General features: G+C 41.5%; 1 protein-coding gene across 2 annotated transcripts in view; it reads left to right on the forward strand.

Moving 5' to 3' along the window:
• The window catches only part of ECPAS (Ecm29 proteasome adaptor and scaffold), a 74,639-nt gene extending 55,359 nt beyond the window's left edge, over positions 1-19,280 (forward strand). For both annotated transcript variants that reach the window (XM_083179597.1, XM_083179593.1), the window contains exons 32-49: positions 163-268; positions 1,115-1,162; positions 1,923-2,044; positions 2,958-3,108; positions 3,595-3,660; positions 4,887-4,976; positions 7,516-7,582; positions 8,092-8,183; positions 8,283-8,349; positions 8,716-8,907; positions 9,604-9,818; positions 11,549-11,592; positions 11,839-12,031; positions 14,281-14,422; positions 15,080-15,185; positions 15,632-15,720; positions 16,210-16,281; positions 19,012-19,280. In XM_083179597.1, coding sequence (XP_083035723.1) covers positions 163-268; positions 1,115-1,162; positions 1,923-2,044; positions 2,958-3,108; positions 3,595-3,660; positions 4,887-4,976; positions 7,516-7,582; positions 8,092-8,183; positions 8,283-8,349; positions 8,716-8,907; positions 9,604-9,818; positions 11,549-11,592; positions 11,839-12,031; positions 14,281-14,422; positions 15,080-15,185; positions 15,632-15,720; positions 16,210-16,281; positions 19,012-19,151 — 2,002 coding nt within the window. In that variant the 3' untranslated portion in view covers positions 19,152-19,280. The remainder of the gene's footprint in view (positions 1-162; positions 269-1,114; positions 1,163-1,922; positions 2,045-2,957; positions 3,109-3,594; positions 3,661-4,886; positions 4,977-7,515; positions 7,583-8,091; positions 8,184-8,282; positions 8,350-8,715; positions 8,908-9,603; positions 9,819-11,548; positions 11,593-11,838; positions 12,032-14,280; positions 14,423-15,079; positions 15,186-15,631; positions 15,721-16,209; positions 16,282-19,011) is intronic.
• Positions 19,281-19,637: the final 357 nt, after the last annotated feature.

Below are 19,637 nucleotides of genomic sequence, written 5' to 3' on the forward strand. Positions count from 1 at the left end.
ACTCCCTCCCCCCATTTTATTTTTTTATTTTTGAGAGAGAATTGTAGCTTAGGAAGATAAAATTATTATACTTTAATGCCATTTTTATATGTGGATGTAAATCAGCTGTTTTGATCTCGTGTTGTTGAATATATGAATTTATATAAATGTCTTTTAACGCAGCTGTTTAGCATTAAATGACTTACTACGTGGTCGGCAGCTTGATGACGTTATTGACAAACTTCCTGAGATATGGGAGACCCTTTTCAGAGTCCAAGATGATATAAAGGTAAGTTGCTGATTGTTAATTAAACACAAATGTGCTTCTCATTATTGATACTACCATGCTTTTAATAGGTGGTGCCCTGATTATGGCTGTAAACTGAGTTTTTTGGGGGGGTTTGTACTAAGTTGTGAAGTGTAGAGAGACTGAAAGTACCAGCCAATCCGCTCCTAACTGCCATGTTACAGGCTATGTTTGATTCAGGAGCTGATTGGTTGTTACATTCTCTCTTCACTCTATCTCTCTCTTAGTGCTTAGGGATCTATATTACCAATGTCCATTTGTAATTGGCATACAGTACTGTACTGGATGATTATAGACTGAAGTATGATCGTAACACAGATAACATATATTTGTGCCAATGATGCCACAATTCAATCTGTTTCCAATCATTGACAAGCCGACATGTTGCTGTACAGAAAGTGTGTGTCCTGGTAGGATACATGTTCTAATTTAAAGCCATTCAAGCTGGGGTCACCAAATGGCATATGCAGCATGGCTGCTTAGGCAACAGGAAATTGGGAGCATGTATTTTTGCTTGCCCACACGTTACATTTGCATCATATACAGCGACCACGTCACTCGTTTTTCTGCAAACTTACAGTATATAGGATAAAAGGACAAACAAATAATTCCTACAGAAATGTAACATTACGGCCAATGTGTTTTAATGAATCACCCTATTTAGTCTGCAGTGTAAATCCTTTACCTGCAAAGCCCATTTCACATCATTCAGAGCAATCCTTTAGCTTTAGAGTTTCATTTCTCTCCGAAACAAATTGTGTATTTCACGATTCAGTGTTCTATTTCTATGAATAAGCATGGTAATTCCTTTTCTATACGTCTCCCTAGGAATCGGTTCGAAAAGCCGCAGAAATGGCTTTGAAAACTCTAAGCAAGGTAATTCCTGATTTCTGTCATGATAGTATTTCTTTTTTTGTCCTACATACATTGGGCCCAACACAGGCATCTGTTGTCTGTGTATCCATCTGAAGCTGCACTGCGCATGTGTCCCTATGTTTCCCACAAAAATAGATTGAAATTGCCCAGAGATCCATGCAAATAAGATGGGCATTTCAGGGTTGAGAGGGCTAGCCAGACATGGACATGTCATGGCCTGTGTTGACATTGGCAACCATGGGCCTGATTCACACCTGATCGCACGACCACAAATTTGCATGACCAATGATCACTTGAGCATTTGCCCCCGCACCAGTGAAATCCCGCCTTGCGAATGAATGGATGTGTACGGCTGCACATCTGTTCGCACCCGAGCGAATATGTCCACTTCCTAGCGGAAGCTTCTCACATCTAATTAATTTTACACTGGGCACCAGTTCTCACAGCCACCACGTAGCTCAGGATTTGGAAGCTTTAAAGAAAACAGGACCCTCCGGATTGCTACTGACGTCATACCCCCTGCCTAACCGGCTTTGGCACGCCTGTGTTTTCCCTCATAGTACATTATAGCATTTTATACTAGGTTTAAAGAACACATATTAAGCTTAACATTTTAGTGTACAGTGCCTGAGTGTGATTTTCACATGCAGCACATCGTTTGCAATTTTTAGATTGTGACATTATGAATCTTCCTTTTAATCTTGCCAGACATGCACAGCAGTCAGCCAGTAGTTATTTGTGCTTATTCTTCTCTTATAAGGTGTGTATAAAGATGTGTGAAACCTCCAAGGGAGCAGCTGGGCAAAAAACCATTGCTGTTCTTCTGCCATGCCTCCTGGACAAGGGGATGATGAGCACAGTAGCTGAAGTCCGAGCACTCAGGTAATTGGTTTAAAATAGATGTGTTGGTCATATTTTATGTACAGTATTTGTTCTAAAACTAACTGAATACAGTAAAGTTGCTGGGAATTATGATTGCAACAGATGTCACATTCGGGCTACTTGTAGAGTAGACTATTACAAAAGTCTTCATAATAAAATGAGTGTTGTGGCCAAACTTTATCACTAGCGATGTACTTAACATTATTTTTGAGCAACAGAAACAGACATTTAGCTGACCTAAAAACCATGAAAGCATAAACCTAATGGCACATCTCAATCAGTAACTCTAAATTACATGCATGAAATAATGTGGAAATGGCTACAAAACCCGTGAAAACCTTTAACAAAAAGATAGATGCCGAGTCAATCTATTTCCAGTAAAGGCATATTGTCACAATTTCCCGGTTCCCCCTTCCCAAGACAGGGAATACTATGATTAGCTGGAGATTCTTTAAAGTGGTGCAGACTTTTTGCCCAGTTGAAAGTGCTCACATTCCTAAAAGTTCTCCTCAGCTGGGTCTATAAAACATTCTTACATGCTTTTCATATAGTTGTCTTGAAGGCATTTCTCCAGGGATAACGTTCTTGAGGTGCAAATCTTTAAGTTGGACAATATCTTGACAGGATAGCCAATTTCATGGGCAGCTATCGTGAAGTTACTAAAGCTTCTTAAAAAAAAAAAAAAAAAAAAATGATGCTGCCCAACCAATCACCTGTTTTAATTATTTGGAGCTTTAGTAAATTTACCCCAGAGTGTTTCAGGAGTTATCAGCATTGTTAGGAGAGTTGTATATGGTTCTTTATGTATGGAACAAGGTGGTCTGTTGGTAGAGTGAATAAACCATACTTTTGTTTGCAGCATTGTGTTTGTCTGCCTTATATTTCTCATGTTCTCTTTTTTTCTTTTATAAAGTATCAACACGCTGGTTAAAATTAGCAAAGGTGCAGGAGAACTATTGAAGCCTCATACCCCAAAACTCATCCCAGCTTTGCTGGAGTCTTTAAGTGTTCTAGAACCTCAGGTGCTGAATTATCTGAGTCTCCGTGCCACAGATCAGGAAAAGGTAAATACTCATGAATATTTGATGTAATTCACCATGTTTTGTGCCTCTTTTACGTACACGTTTTGGACGTTGAGTCCTAATGACCTAGAAGTATTTTTGTAAATAAATAAAATTTAAATAGTCTAAATTCTAGTAAAAGATGTAGTGGAAATTGTAATTGGTTATTTGGTTGACTCTACCTGGGGGATGCTTTGTTCCCACCTTATGCTTTTTTTCCCCCTTTTTGGTTGTGGGCTTCTTTTTGAAGTTGTACTGAAGACCAGGGTTGCAGGAGGAAAGCACTTTTTATCTTAATGTTCTACTAGTCTGCTCTTGACACCTATGACAGCCTTTTGTCAGCAGTGTCTCCCCAGATGTGGATATAACGCCTATTTATATGTAAATTCTGTAGTATATTAATATGAACATTAATATAGGTTTTGTGCTTTGATCTTTTTGATTTAGACATGAAACTTTCTAGATAATAGTGTGCGTGTTTGTTTGTAGGCTGCAATGGACAGTGCCAGACTGAGTGCTGCTAAATCCTCCCCAATGATGGAAACCATAAATATGGTAAGTGTAATTACACGGTCATAATAAATATAGTGTTTGTAATACTAGATTAGTAGCTAACCTCTCCGAGAGGTAAGTATTAAATAGGGGTGATTTCACTTAAATTGCCTAAGCTAATGGCAGAATGCAGGTAAATGCAAAATATAAAAATATAGCATAATTTCCAAAACAATCTGGCAGCTTATGATGACCTTGGCTTCCCCAGTTCTCATGATGACCTTTGCTTCCCCAGCCATGCCAGTTCTCATGATGACCTTTGCTTCCCCAGCCATGCCAGTTCTCATGATGACCTTGGCTTCCCCAGCCATGCCAGTTCTCATGATGACCTTGGCTTCCCCAGCCATCCCAGTTCTCATGATGACCTTGGCTTCCCCAGCCATCCCAGTTCTCATGATGACCTTGGCTTCCCCAGCCATCCCAGTTCTCATGATGACCTTGGCTTCCCCAGCCATTCCAGTTCTCATGATGACCTTTGCTTCCCCAGCCATGCCAGTTCTCATGATGACCTTGGCTTCCCCAGCCATGCCAGTTCTCATGATGACCTTGGCTTCCCCAGCCATCCCAGTTCTCATGATGACCTTGGCTTCCCCAGCCATCCCAGTTCTCATGATGACCTTGGCTTCCCCAGCCATCCCAGTTCTCATGATGACCTTGGCTTCCCCAGCCATCCCAGTTCTCATGATGACCTTGGCTTCCCCAGCCATCCCAGTTCTCATGATGACCTTGGCTTCCCCAGCCATACCAGTTCTCATGATGACCTTGGCTTCCCCAGCCATACCAGTTCTCATGATGACCTTGGCTTCCCCAGCCACCCCAGTTCTCATAATGACCTTGGCTTCCCCAGCCACCCCAGTTATCAAGATGACCTTGGCTTCCCCAGCCATACCAGTTTGCCTATTAGTTAACCCGGTGATTCTTATAAACAGCATTTCATTCAAAATAAACAGGATAGCTTTCAAAATATTATTTTATTATAAAAATTCCACTCTTTAATAGATATAAATACATAAATTCCCATTTCAGCAAAACAAATTGCCATGATTGCAGATTGGCTATACATCACACAGGTTATCTGTTTTGGGCAACATATTTATAACAAGACCCAATCATATTAAATAAAAATAACACTAAAACAGCGGAAGCTCTGAATGAAGAATCGGGTCTGAGCAATCCTAAATGTGGTGAAATACGTATACAGAAATTTAATTTTTTTTCTCCTTTTACAGTGCATTCAGCATTTGGATGTCAGTGTACTGGCTCAGTTGGTCCCAAAGCTGTCTGAGTTGATCAGGAGTGGTCTTGGTCTGGGCACAAAGGTAGGTTGGAAAAGCTTCTTTTTCTACCATTTGTATTAGCAGAGCACGGCTAACTGGTACAGAAGCGAGGCTACACACAAAGTTGAAGATGACTCATGGAATTCTTTGCACTATTTGTCCAGTATTCTTGCATCTTTGTGTGAGTTATATATAACACTTAGTATATATTTATTTGCTCCAATTTTCAAAGGTCAGTTGTAAAGGAAATCCCTACATTACCATGGTTACAAGCAGGGCCTTACGATAACTGAATTCATATCACTCAATCTGTTTTGGATGATATAAATATTATTGTTGTCTTGGGAGATAATGATGAACTGTTCAAGAACATCTTTAGATCATTGGCCATCATGTACATATGTTGTAGTCCAGTGTAATTTGTTTATGGACTTTTATTTTGTGTTTTGATGGTATAATTGAGTTGTTTTGGTTTTTAAGAGCCATCATGAAAGGTGTACATTTCAGTCAACTAAACCAACAATAGTTGTAAACCCTTTGAGTGTCAACGTTGCTGTGAGAGGTTTGCAAATATCCGATAAAAAGGCCGTAGTCAAGGAATATAAATCACTTTATTGCTGGCAAATGATCTGACGTCAGTTAATTGAATTGAGTTAAATATTGCGCCCAAAATTTTTTTTGCACATCTCCCACAACAACATTGGCACTCAAAGGGTTAAGTAGTGTTTTATGAGGCTTTTTAAAACATTTTTTAAATCCTCTACAGCTTTACTAATATTTCCATCAATTTGGTCTTGTTACAAATTACAAAACCAATGAGGCAGAGTGTTACATTTGCTCCTTGGTGTGCATCTAGTCCTCACTTATGCTAATGAAGCAGCACAAACCCATACTAGATTCTGAGATGGGAGCAAAGCAAGGTAGTAACTGCATGGTTTATTCCACAAACTTTTATTAGTTTTGCATGCAGGGAACATCATGGCTGTGTCTACATACTAGCCCTCACGTTAGACAGCTTTATTTTTAGACTGCAATTTAGTTCTACGTTTAGTCACACCTCATCCAAATGCCTCTGCACATCTTACATCTTCCCCACCTGCAGGGCAACCTGGTTGTGCCCAGGGGCAGATTGGCTAAGCTCGGCTAAGTGACAGTGTCTGGTTTTTATCACCAGCCAATCAGCTACTAACTGTGAAGTTGCAGTTTTGATCTGAAAAATTACAGGTAGGAGCTGATTGGCCGGTGATAAAAAGACATTTTATCACTTCACCGAGCTTTATAAATCTACCCCACAGTTACTTGTTTGTTTTTTGTTTTTTTTTGTTTGGTTGGTTTTTATAGTTGTATCCCTGGATGTCTTTACCGGCTAAAAATTGGTCCATCCCTTTCTTAAATATATTAAGTAAATCTGGCATCACAACCTTTTCTGGCAGATAAATTAAGATCTAAATGTGAAGAACCCTTTCCTTTGCTTTGTGTGCAATCTTCCTCCAGCCTTAGGGGATGCCCGCGTGTCCTATGCATTGACCTCATGGTAAACAGGGCACCTGACAGTTCTCTGTATTGGCCCTTGATGGATTTATAGATATTAATCATGTCCCCTCTTAGATGCCTTTTTCCAGTGTAAACAACCAACCAGAGTACCAGATTCCTGCATTAGCTGTGAGGTGGTTCTAGCTCTTATACTGTACTTTTCCATCTCATTCATGTTTTCTGTCCATTGTTTTTAGTCCATTTGCCTTCTGTAAATGAAGGGTTCAAACTTATTAAAGTACAACGGGTGCCGGATGACGCTACGAAAGGGAGGATACCGACACGCAGGGGCTATTCTCGCTTGTGGGGGTCCACGACCCCCATAGAGTGAGAATAGAACCTGTGACGAGCGTAGAGAGCCACCAGGCCAGCAGCGAGCCCGCAAGGGGCTTCTTTGAGCTCACCCCCGTCACAGCACCGGCAGTCGGGATACTGACTGTCGGGATCCCCACTGTCAAAGGTACATACCAAACCCAGTATAGTGTATGATACACTAATGACAGCTTGGAATCGTTCTATATAATGGAAGTGGTTATTCTGTAGAGATCAGAGATTGGACTGTATGGCCTGATTCCTAATTCAAACACAAATGGAAATGCGAATCAGCATTGCAGATATTTGCATATGTCACACAGGCCATGCAAAGAAATCTGCCACTGCGCAAGCACAGCCAAGACTATGCACACCATGTGACCATGACTGTGCGCTGACCCGTTCTATCTTGTCGTGGGTGTGTAAGCTGGCTGATGTAATCAATCCTAGCGTGCAGAAATAAATGGCATGACTGATCTTTTGGCCAGTATAGGCTTTGCAGGGGTCTTCAGCATGTATGGACAGAGCCTCACATTCACATAAGTAGTGCTAGACACTAGTCCTCTCGTATAGAGGCATCTCGACATGACCTTAGTATGTGCTGGATGGACCATATAGGAGAACTGGTGAAAACCCCAAATGTTTATGAGGCATTATAATACAAGCCACTGTGTGCAGATCTTGTACATATTGTATTACTCAACCATCTTTTCTTATTTCATTCTTTCTTCTGAAGGGTGGATGCGCCAGTGTTATTGTATCTCTAACAACACAGTGTCCGCAGGATCTAATGCCTTATTCTGGTATGTCCTCCTTTTACACTGACTACACTGCCTTGGGATTCATTTGATGGTATCCCTATTCAAATGATATTATTTCTGCTGGATAATACGAAGTTTGACAGCCTGAGTTAAAATTAATGTAAAGGGATGTTTTGCTGGATTGGCACCCTTAAAAATGACTTGTTTTGTTGTGTAAACACATTTGGGAGAGGTGATTTACTAATGCAATTTAAATGTTCTACTATATTCTCAATATTTTACCTACATGTACTGTAGAGGATGTAGGTGTTAATATATCATAAACTGTACATTATAAGGATATTAGAAGTGACAGTGGTCCCATGACCCAATGATCCACATGCGTACAATAAGTGCCTGTACACAGCGCATGTCTGCACAATGTGCGTATCTAGGTGCTGTTAATGCTTATGGGGGATGGAGAGTGGCTCAAATGCACTGTAATTACATGAACATCTGGGCACATGATCAGTTGGAATATTCTGATGCTTACTGCAATCATTTTTGCACAGGTAAACTCATGAGTGCTTTATTAAATGGACTAAGCGATCGTAACAGTGTGGTACAGAAGTCTTATGCCTTTGCCTTGGGACATCTGGTCCGGGTGAGTTCTTATGCTCTACAGCTCCGGCATTTTCGTGCTAAAGAACTGAATTGTATTTTGAATTGTTCATAATCGTTCTGTAATTTTCATTTGTTACAGACAGCACGGGATACTAGCACAGAAAAACTACTACAGAAATTGTGTGCCTGGTACATGGAAAAGGAAGGTAAGCATCCTTGGCACATCTCTACTTACTCCCATAAATAACGTAGGTAATCCTATTGAAGGTGGCGGAACATATCTGTTATTTAGTGGTACTCTGATAAGGCTCATGTACCAGTTATTACATGCTTCGAGTGTGCTGCCACTCACTGTTGCCCTTAGTGATACGTTTCCTTCAGGGGCAGGCTAGTACCAGCTTTGTTGGTAGAGAAATGCTAAAGATTTAGTGCAAGTTATCCAGAGCTATATTGCACTATTATAAAAGAGGAGGCCAAACTATCACTAAATTAATATCGGCCAATAATCTCCCATATAACCTGTCTTTGGTCACTCTTATTATATATCATGCATTCCTTTATTCTGTTCACAGAGCCGGCATACAGAACCGGATGTACTTTAACAGTTCACGCCATCAGCCGCTATAGCCCAGATGTGTTACGGAACCACTCAAGCTTGGTGTTGCCGCTGGCTTTCCTTGCCATGCATGAGGTTTCCGATGAAGAGAAAGGAGACAAAGATGATCCGAATCTTTGGAGAGAAGTGTGGCAGGAAAATGTGCCTGGTATGTGAGGCACTTTTCTAATGATAGATGCTGCTAACTGACCTTTCAGCTACACAAGCACAAGTAGTAATTACAGGACTACTGACTCTGTTCCAACAGCACTTCACATTTCCAGAAACAGATTCTATAGTCCATGCAAAAATAAAGAGTGATGCAAATACTCACCAGGAGTCTGCATTATAATCTGAATTTCCTATTGCAGCCATTGTCCTAATTGTTTTAGTATGTTTTTTTATGATAGATTTTCCTATTGTTTAGTAGCTGACATATAGATGTGTTGCTGCAATTGCATCCAACAGGCCCTCAGCATGCCACTGTGTCACTGCTAGTGTCACTGTTTGTGTGGATTGTTATATTAAGGCAAGATGTACGAGGACACATCTATGGGGGTCGGCTGCTTGTCATTGCGTGCGCTGCTTTTTGTTTTCACATCTCAATTAGTGGTTTCTTTGATGTATCCTATTAGATACCAAAAAGTCCATTAGTATTTTATCCCATAAATATCAAGGTAAAACACTAAATACTGTATCTACTGTATTTTTTTTTTAATGCCTAAATTAGTACAGAGCTTTATGCCACTAGAATTATAGCACTTTATTTGAGTTTTTTTTTTTAATGACTTTTTCGTTACATTGAGCTGCTGTTTAGCTTCTCCTCAGTATATTTAAAGAGTTTGTTATTTTGTGACCTATGCAGGAAGTATCAGTGGTGGCATTCGATTGTACATGAAGGAGTTGATTACCATTACACAGAAGGCTCTGCAGTCTCCATCTTGGAAGATGAAAGCCCAGGGAGCTGCAGCTATAGCTTCCATTGCAAAACAACAGACTGGTTCTCTGGTTCCCCCACACTTAGGAATGGTAATGGGCACTCTCCTTCAGGGTCTGCCGGGAAGGACGTGGGCTGGGAAGGTAAGCGTTTTACACCTAAAGGTCAACTTTTTCATGTGTTATTTACACTGTAAATTTAATATGGAAAATGTACCCTGCATATTTTTATTGTAATGATTTAAGAGGAAACTGGTTTCCCCATATGGTGTCCCCTCCTCCATTCCTAACCGGCCACAAAGGATTTTCTTCTACCGTTGGGAGTCGCAAGAGAAAGCAGAGTCTAAGTTATATGATTAGCATAGCAGAATGTCAGAAAGGGAATGTACAAGGTAATTGCACTGTGCACAGCTGTTGTACAGGAAGCCACAGAGATAGATCATAGGCAATTGTGCTGTGTACTCTCGCTCTTGCCTTATACCAGGCATGTCCAAACTGTGGCCGTCCAGCTGTTGTGAAACTACACATCCTAGCATGCCTTGCCATAGTTTTAGCATTCCCTAATTGCAAAACCGTGACAAGGCATGATGGGACTTGTAGTTTCACAACAGCTGGAGGGCCATAGTTTGGACATGCCTGCATTATACAGTGTCATGTATCCCATTTAATGATTATTAGGAAAATAATTAAACTATAGTACCAAAGAAAGAAAAGAATGTCTCTGTGTGGTGCACCTGAAGAATTATAAAATGTAACTTTTATTCATATATTATTAAAAACTGCGAAATATAAAAAACACAAATACACAAACAGTGGAAAATAAAAAGGATATAGAATCCTCACACAGTGAGGCCCCAGGGTGTGTCCCTTCTGAATTACAGTTATCTGTGTTCCTAAATATATCTGTATATGGACGTGTTTATAGTGCAATTCTGACTCTATCAGTATCAGGCAGTAATACACAATATATTGGTTTCCCGGATCGAGGGCTAATCCTTATTGCAGATGAGTATTATAAGGTTAAAGATAGCCTTTTATTGTGCAGTGGCGGTAAAGTAATGCTGCCTTGTTCCCCTGTAGCCGTGAGCTTGTGGTGCTCGTAAGGGGGGATATGCTCAACATGTATAAATATATCAGGGGCCAATATAAGGAACTGTCGAACACCCTTTTTTCTGCTAGACAGGAATCTAGGATGCGAGGGCACGAGTTTAGATTAGAAGAAAAAAGATTTTGTTTATCTAGAAGAAAAAAATTCTTTACAGTCAGAGCAGTCAAACTTTGGAACTCTCTTCCTGGAGAAGTGGTGTCGGCAGACACTATAAATACGTTTAAAATAAGGTTGGATAAACATTTATTGGTTAAAAACATCCATACACATAAGTAACGTAATCTGTCTTTAAAATATCAGAACATTCTATACAACAAGGGATTAGCTACTATAAACATAGGTTGAACAAGTCTTTATTCAGCCTCACCTGCTATGTAACTATGTTTGGGGGGGTTTTCACCCTTTTTTTTTTATAATTGATTATCTGATTGGGAATGGTTAAGTGTCCTGAGTGCAGTGGTGGTAGAGAGAGGCACCTGGCATGGCGAGTGAAGTAAGGGGACACGCTACACCCATTAGGAGTCTACGTGCTCAGGTTTTAACATTGACACAAAAAAGGGGGAAAATAGGGCAACCTTTTTATGTCTATCTTGTGCATATCGACCTAGACATTGTCTGTGCGCTGTACCACACCCCTATATAATATCTTTCACACTTTTCCCTACAGATTCACACTTGCGCCTATATTTTTGGTTGCATTGCTTTACCATTGCATCCACCCGTCTCTCACTACAATGCTCACTAATTGTTATTATTTATCTTGCAGGAAGAGCTTTTAAAAGCTATTGGGACAGTGGTGTCCACTTGTAGGTAAGTACAGTACAATAAGGTTCACAGACTACAGCTGCAATCTTTATACACAGAGCTGTAGCAATTAGGATCAATGACCATACTACTTTTGTACCGTACACTGCAGTCTTTTCTGTAGCATTTGTTTTAAATGACACAAGAATGATTAATTTGCAGTGCAGTCTTAAGATTTACCACAACTGAATATTGCTGTTCGTTCTGTGTGTCCTAACTGATAATCTGTCATGAAATGTTTATTCTGCACAGTGAACAGCTAAAGGTCCCAGCTCCTGAGCAGCCCAGTGTAGAGGATATTATTCAGGCTGTATTGAAAGAATGTCGGAAAGAGAATGTCACTTACAAGATTATCGCACTGAAGTGTGCGGCTGATGTACTTGAATCCACTAAGGAGGATCGCTTCCAAGACCTGACAGATATCCTCTTTCCACTGATAAAGAAGGTACATTTTATACACAAGCTTGGCGTCCTCAGAAAACATTGTTATGTTCTGCAATTGTCTTGGATAACATTCATAATCCCTACCACACGCTGTGATTTTTATTTTAGTGACCTAAACAGTGGCATCCAAAAACCTATGTTTTATGCCAAAGTCCTCATCATGAACACACTTTATAACATAACATTGTTAAGGCCCCCATACACTGTGATTTGGACCCGATTCTGGAGGATCGGGCCAAGAAATCGGGTGAAATAGGCCCAAGTTGCGTAGTGTATAACATCCAATCTGATCTAATGCACGGTCCAGTGTGTATCGGATCAGATCCGGAGGTAAGACAGTCTGCACATAAGAGTTATCTTATGTGCAGCCGTCAATGCGGCAGGGAGCAAGGTCCGGGGGCCTGGTGCGGTGGCCAGGAACCTGAGAGCAAGGTCCGGGGTAGTGGCAGGGGGGGGGGGGGGGGGGGGAGCAGGGTCGGGGGGGGGGGGGGGGGGCGGGGAGCAGGGTCCGGTGAAACGGCGGGAGAATAGAAAAAATCCTGATCAAAAGACTGGGCGGCCGCTGATTGGCTGAGAGCTCTACTCTCTGGTCTCCGCTCCCCACCTGCCGCTACCCCGGGCTTTTTGAGCGGTCATGGTTTCCAAAATATGGGGGACAAAATGAATAGGGGTCCCCCGTATTTTGGGGACCAGCACCAGGCTCCACTAGCAGGGGGTGTAATGCCATAGCCAGGGGACACGCTTGATGGGGTCCCGTGGCCAAAGCATTACCCACCCTAACTTGTCAGCCCAGGCCAGGAGTTTTTGGGGAGGTGGGGACCCCCCAAATAAGGGGGACCCCCCTCTCCAGGGAACCCCAGGCCTGGACTGAAGCCCGGGGCTATCCCCTGGGCGGGTGGGTGCAGGGTTGATAGCTTGTTTAACAGTAATATTGTCTTTTACAATAGGACTACAGGTCCCAGCAAGCTGGCACTTGGAAGAACCACAGGTACCAGCATGTGGGGCATTAAAGGCCCGCTGGTACCTATAGCCCCCTGTAAAGGAAATATAAAAAACCACAAACACAGGTTTTAAATGTTTTATGTAATAAAAACACAAACACGTTTTTACGTATTTTATTAAGCTGCATCTTGTCTTCACCCAGGGGAGCTCCTGCCCCCCCAGGGCTTCTGCGACGTCTTCACCTGGGGGCGGCGGCCCCCTAAGCTCTTTTGCATGGCTGCCGCCTCCCAGGGCTTCTGCCTCTTCATCTGTGTTCTTCACCTGGGGCGGCGGCCTTTTAAGCTCTTTTGCATTGGCCGCGCCTCCCAGGACTTCAGGAGCTCTTCTTTTCTCCTCCGCCATCGGACTGACTGCCCCTACCCTGCCTCGAGCTGGCTAATATAGCCAGCTCTAGGGGCAATGACGCGGCGAGCCGTGATTGGCTGGCCGCGGCCATTTTGAATTTTTTTTTTTACAACTCCGACCCGATGCTGCCGCCGAGAGGTGAGGTGGGGGTGGCAATGGGTGCTCCTGCTGGTGGGGAAGGGGGGTCAGGGGTGGCGGTGGCGGGTTCAGTGGCGCGGTCTGCGGCATCGGCAGTCGCTCGGCCCTGCTCATCTGCCCGCAGCCACACATGTGGGAGATGAGCAGGAACTTTCTGAGCGACTGCTCTGAATTGTACAGCCCGTCCGTTCCGTAACTTGGACAGATTCAGAACGGCGGGGGTGCGCATGTAAATCGCTGTGTGCGCTATATACACAGCGATTAACATGCATTTTCTGAGCGATTTGTTAAAATTGCTCAGAAAATGCCTGAATATCGTGCTGTGTGTGGGGCCCTAGTCTATGCAACTTTTGCATAGACTCCTCTGGCAAATACAATAGAAAAAAAATAGAATACTTTTTTGTGCACCTGGAAACTTATTGCATACCCCTTGAAATGCAGTAACTTCTTCGTACCATGCTCTGAATATTGTCTATTACTAAAAATGTTAGCTTCACTAAATACACATAGAACCTAAATTTAGGTTAAATTGTAATATTCCACAGTCCAAAAGTACCTCAAAATCCCAACTTCATTCCTTCTATATATTGTAAGCTGCAATTTTGTGCTGCAACATTTTCTAACATAGATGTTTTGCTTGAATAATAAACCTAATAGTTTTCATCTGTATCAATTTTCAAGGTAAATCTACAGACACAGATTTTACATTTCAAAGGCTGAGGATTGATGTTTTCTAACCCACTCCTTTCTGTTTTGTCCATTCAGTCTTCCCCAGAAACGGTGGGGACTCGGACACGAAAGGAGGAAGAGGATGAGAATGAGAAAACAAAAGAACAGCAGGCAGAGTGTCTGCTGTGTGCCTTCTCCACTCTAGGCAAGGCCTGGCCCCGGAACCCCGACACACAGCGTAAGCTCCGTAGTGTGCCAGGCACACAGTCTGATGTTCTAGCTAGACCAAAAAGCACAAAATTATTCAATACTTCGCTTTCAAGAAATAGGTTATGTAAGAAACTGATTTTGGCTAATTGACGTCACATTTGGGATAGGATGATATGGGTGCGGATCGGATTATAGACCACACTTAGGTCGACAGTCATTAGGTCGACACTGTTGGATCGAAAGGGTTCTAGGTCGACATGGGACAATGTCGACATCGGTTTAGGTCGACATGGTTGTGTTTTTCACTCTTATACCCGAATGTCGACATGGACACAGTTGGAAGTCAACCGCAGGCACTCGCTTCGCTCACGATGCTTCAGACACGGTGCCTCGCTGCGCTCGGCACACTATATTATTCTCACACTGCGCCCTAGTGGATGGTAGGGCATGAAATACCGCCTGTCGGCTCAAAAAAACAGTGAAAAAAACCCATGTCGACCTAACCCATTTTGACCTAAAACCATGTCGACCTAGACACCTGTCGATCTTCATTCATGTCAAACCTAGTTGCCTGTCGACCCAACGGTGTCGACCTAAGTGTGGTCGATAATACGACCGTATCCCGATGATATATGGACGCAAAATGTATTTTAACTTCTGTACATGTCCTTTCTATAATACGTAGGTTGCTATAGCCTTGAAGTGTGCAAGCTGATGTGTGAGAGGTTGAAGCTCAGCACATGGAAGGTCCAGAATGCTGTCCTACAGTCCATGAATGCATACTTCCAGGGGTAAGTGGTCGCTAACCAATCTAAATATTTAGGGGGCATTGAGCTGCAAAAGGCACTCTGCACCCAGTCATATTCTATCCCCTCATTTTACCATTTTACTCATGTCTCGACACACAAAAATAAGTGATGTTGGGCTGATGTGTGCAGCTGAACATAAAGGGCAATACACCACAGACAATTTGATCTGCCTAAACATGTGTCCCATAGACACGCATGTAAAACCATGTAAAAGTTTCTATCATGCCCCCCTTTCCCTGCTCTGCTCCAAGATACCGCAGTCATATAGAAAATGCAATTTTAAGATCAAAGACTACTGAAATGAAGCCGGATTTATTTTTATTTTTTTAATCCTACAAAAGTATGTGTTATGGTTGCTGGCCTGCTTTTGTAGTAAAGGTCATCCCTTGTTAGTTGAATGTATTTGATATGGTTTTACTTTCTTCTAGGTTACTGATTTTAGAAAAGGAGCATTCGGACATATCTGCGCTTACAGAAATCCTCACAGAGACCAGCCCGGCAATAGCACATTCTCTAGGTAGCTCCTTAAAATCTATGTTGGTTACTTATCCTCCTACTTCCCCTTCCCAGTGGTATCATCATGTTACTGTTTGCCTTGCTGTTCCTTAGTCATTTGGCCATCACTGAAGCCAGCCAAGCATTTAACCTTGTTTTATGCAGTGGTGAAAGATGGGGTTGGAATTGCAATTCTTACAATCTACTGATTTATCGATAGATACTTTTTAAAACCTGGAATATGAATCCTGGTTATACACGTAATTGAAGTTTGTAGTGATTGACATAAATACCATTATTGGAGAACATTACACCAACCTTCCAACACAATCCTAGGCTTTAATATGTAAGCACTAAGTATTAGAGTCTGACAAATAGTTAGGTTGTGTGATAATGCTGATTCGCCATCAGTGATTTATTTGTTTATACATGTTTTCCTGACATTGGATCTCCTATGTGCAGGACAGTTCTTCTTTGCTTACTATATATTGTTTGTTTTACCTCCTGATAGAAAATAAGAATTACTCCTCGGTCAGAACGGAAGCACTCTCTGTAATAGATCTACTACTAAGGAAGCTGGAAGGTAAAGACCTAATGTATGAAAAAACAAAATGGCTGCTTCTGCGTGACACCCAGTGTGGATGGCATGCACTGTTGGCCAATGTTTAAATTCTGCAGAGATGCAGAACATGGTCAGGGCACACGTGAGAGAGACACACAGAGGTGGAACTGCACCTAAGAAAGTCTCTTGCAGTGGGTTTCTCGGTATTAATGAAATTCATTAGCGTAAAACCCAGCTGCAGCAATAGACACAGCCATGTCTGCGTGCAATTCTACCCCAAAGTGTGATTGTAATGGTTTTATGAACCCTCAGGACCTCATGGAAACCGTTTTATTGGAGTTTAGGGAATAGTCACTTGCTGAATATTCAAACTCTGCAACATTCTGGTCCATGCTATAAGCATACAACAAGCTACAATGTGTCTTGAAGGTGAAGTTTTAAATCCATTGTCCAAAAGCTTTTGTGGGGATGATTGTGTCCTAAATGGCGGAGGTTCCCGGTTTTCCTAGTAAGTTTAGGTTCTTAACCCCTTCCCGTCATGACTTAAAAGTGCCACCGCGTCTACAGACGCGGTGACAGAGGGACGATGTCTGCTGTCCCTGACAGCAGACATCCTCCCTCATTGCCCAGGGGGGGCAGGGTTGCCCCCCGTCTTGGGCGATCGCTGCGATTGGCTGTCCAAAAGTGAACAGCCAAAACCAGCGTTAAACTGCGTGTAGTGTAAAATTTAGACACTGCTGCCCCCTAGTGTCCAAAAAATTAAAGGAGGTTAAAATAATGATTTTTTAATAAAGTATAGATATGGTCTTTGTTAGTTATTAACTATTTTGAGTGGTATGATTATTTGTCTCACAAGCAGAAAATGTAACATTTTGCAAATAGCAAAATGTTCCATTTTTTTACGACATTTTGGTATTTTTCACAAAAAAAAAAAATTGTATCGACCAAAATTTACCACTAATTTAAAGTACAATGTGTCACGGGAAAACAATCTCAAAATCACTGGGATAAGTAAAAGCAAAAAAAAGTTATCCCCACTTAAGTGATACCTGTCAGATTTGAAAAAAAGGCCTCTGTCAGGAAGGCAAAAACAGGCTGCGTCGGGAAGGGGTTAAGGCTGCTGCTATCAGGGAGGGGGAGTTTTCCTAGTAAGTGGATGGACATCTTTAAAGAAATGGTAGAGATCTCCATCCCAAGTACTACATGCTCTGGAGAATATACTCCACCTCAAGTGTACATAGCTGTGTCTATGGGCAATGGTGAATGAACTCTATAATGACCAAAGATGACCAAATGCATAGAAATGTAATTGTTTTAATATCTATAATTGCAAATACATTTGTTCTTTTGGTATAGTAGTGTGTGTGTGTGTTAGTGTGTGTATACATATAGAGCAATGGCTCTCAAACTCTGCCCTCAGACCCCACACAGTTCACGTTTTCCAGGTCACATGGCAGGTGTACTCATTACTGACTGACTCAATTTGAAAGATCCACAGGTGGAGCTAATTATTTCACTTGTGATTCTGTGAGGAAACCTGCAAAACATGCACTGTGTGGGGTCCTGAGGACCGACTTTGAGAACCTGTGATATAGAATATTATGCATATTGATAAACGCTGCTATTTTCTAAATACTTTACAACCCTTGCTTAAAACTGAGAACACTGAAATAAATTCACATTAGCACATATTTTAAAATTAATGACAGTACTTTTGCTTATACAGTATGCATGTATTTCCAATGCAGTAACATAAAAAATAAGATTCTAATAACAGCCAAAGCGAATGGTTCTAAAATAAATTAGTGACAACGGGTACAGAATAACATAATAGCAGTCGGCCAAAACTTCATACATATGTAACACCTCTGACCCTTTCTCTGTGTTTTTTCCTCTTTTCTCCAACTGCTCCCCCCGCCCACTTTCCCTTCTTAAGTTTATAACCTTTTTTTTTGTACATGCAAATCTAAGCTCGATGTATAAAGTATTCATTTGCCATCTATTCCTTTCAACATAATATTGACTTATTTCTGCGTTATCTATCTTATTCTAATATATAAAAACCCAACATGGCCGCCTGTTTGGCCTTCATTTCTGCTTATTACAGTCAAATGCTATCGTGTTAGCTCATGTATTTATGGGAAATGTAGACCTGATGTTCTCAGTCATTCTGTACCTGTGAAAATTCTACTTTATTAAACCCGAGATGGGGAACCTTTGGCACTCCAGCTGTCGTGGAACTACACATCCCAGCATGCCTTGTTACAGTTTTGCTATGTGGCCATGCTAAAACTGTTGCAGGGCATGCTGAGATGTGTAGTTCCATAACAGCTGGAGGGCCGAACGTTCCCCATCCCTGTTTTAAACCTATAACCCTTATTGCTAGAACAACTTGTATAACCCATGCATATATCCACAATTAATCACACCTGCAGAGACAAAGATACTAAACTCTACACCATTTTCAATAAATCACGCAGCATGCTTTTAACGGAGATATGAGACAAAATGGCTGCTACATCAGACACACACCTGTCTGAGAGGAAAGGGAAGGCCTTATACTCTAGGCCTAGAGCCATTCTACAAGTGTGGCATTCTGCAATTTGCACAGCTACTGTATATGTAACTTCTCAATGATTTATGATATGTCTGCATATTTTTGGTATATTATGTGTTTGTACCCATACCTGGAAACATGCTGGGGTTTTTTGTTATTTATTTCCATAACCGGATTCCCATTATTGCTTCTAGGTTCAGACCAGTGGGAAAGCCTAACGCTAGACAACCGGCATCTGCTTACAACCTCTTTATCCACAATGGAAATGGACAGCAGGCCTGACCTGAGAGATAAAGCATTGCTGCTGAAGAAGAAGCTAGAGAACTTAAATTAAAAATGTCAAATGAATACCTGTGCAATTCAGCCCAAACATGTGCCGTGGATTTTCCAAACCGTTCAACACAAGAATACATTTATGCTGTAGCATGCATCATTCCATGCCGAAAATAAATATTTACATGAATTAGTTTCTCTTGTACATTTTTGTGCATTTGTATAATGCTCCTCCATAGTTCAACCACATTTGTAAGCCGCTGCAGGTTTATCCTAGGATGCATCCTTGTGCGATTTCTGGAGGACTTGTACACTCATGCCACGCTCATTGGCTGCCATTCTCTTTGCCAATAATGACATCACTTCTGCTTCATCTTTAAACATGTTAAATGGTATGTGTGTGATTATATTTCTTTTATTATAAAAGAATTTTCTCTATCTTTTCTTGGTAATATTTGTACATTTGTCTGTGCTTCATGGAGCATTCTTCATTTGGTTGTTAGCAACACATTGACACTCATGTCCAGATAAAAGGATTATATCCCCT

The sequence above is a fragment of the Crinia signifera genome, chromosome 1 (genome assembly GCF_055691185.1).
Source record: "Crinia signifera chromosome 1, ASM5569118v1, whole genome shotgun sequence".
Lineage (NCBI taxonomy): Eukaryota > Metazoa > Chordata > Amphibia > Anura > Myobatrachidae > Crinia > Crinia signifera.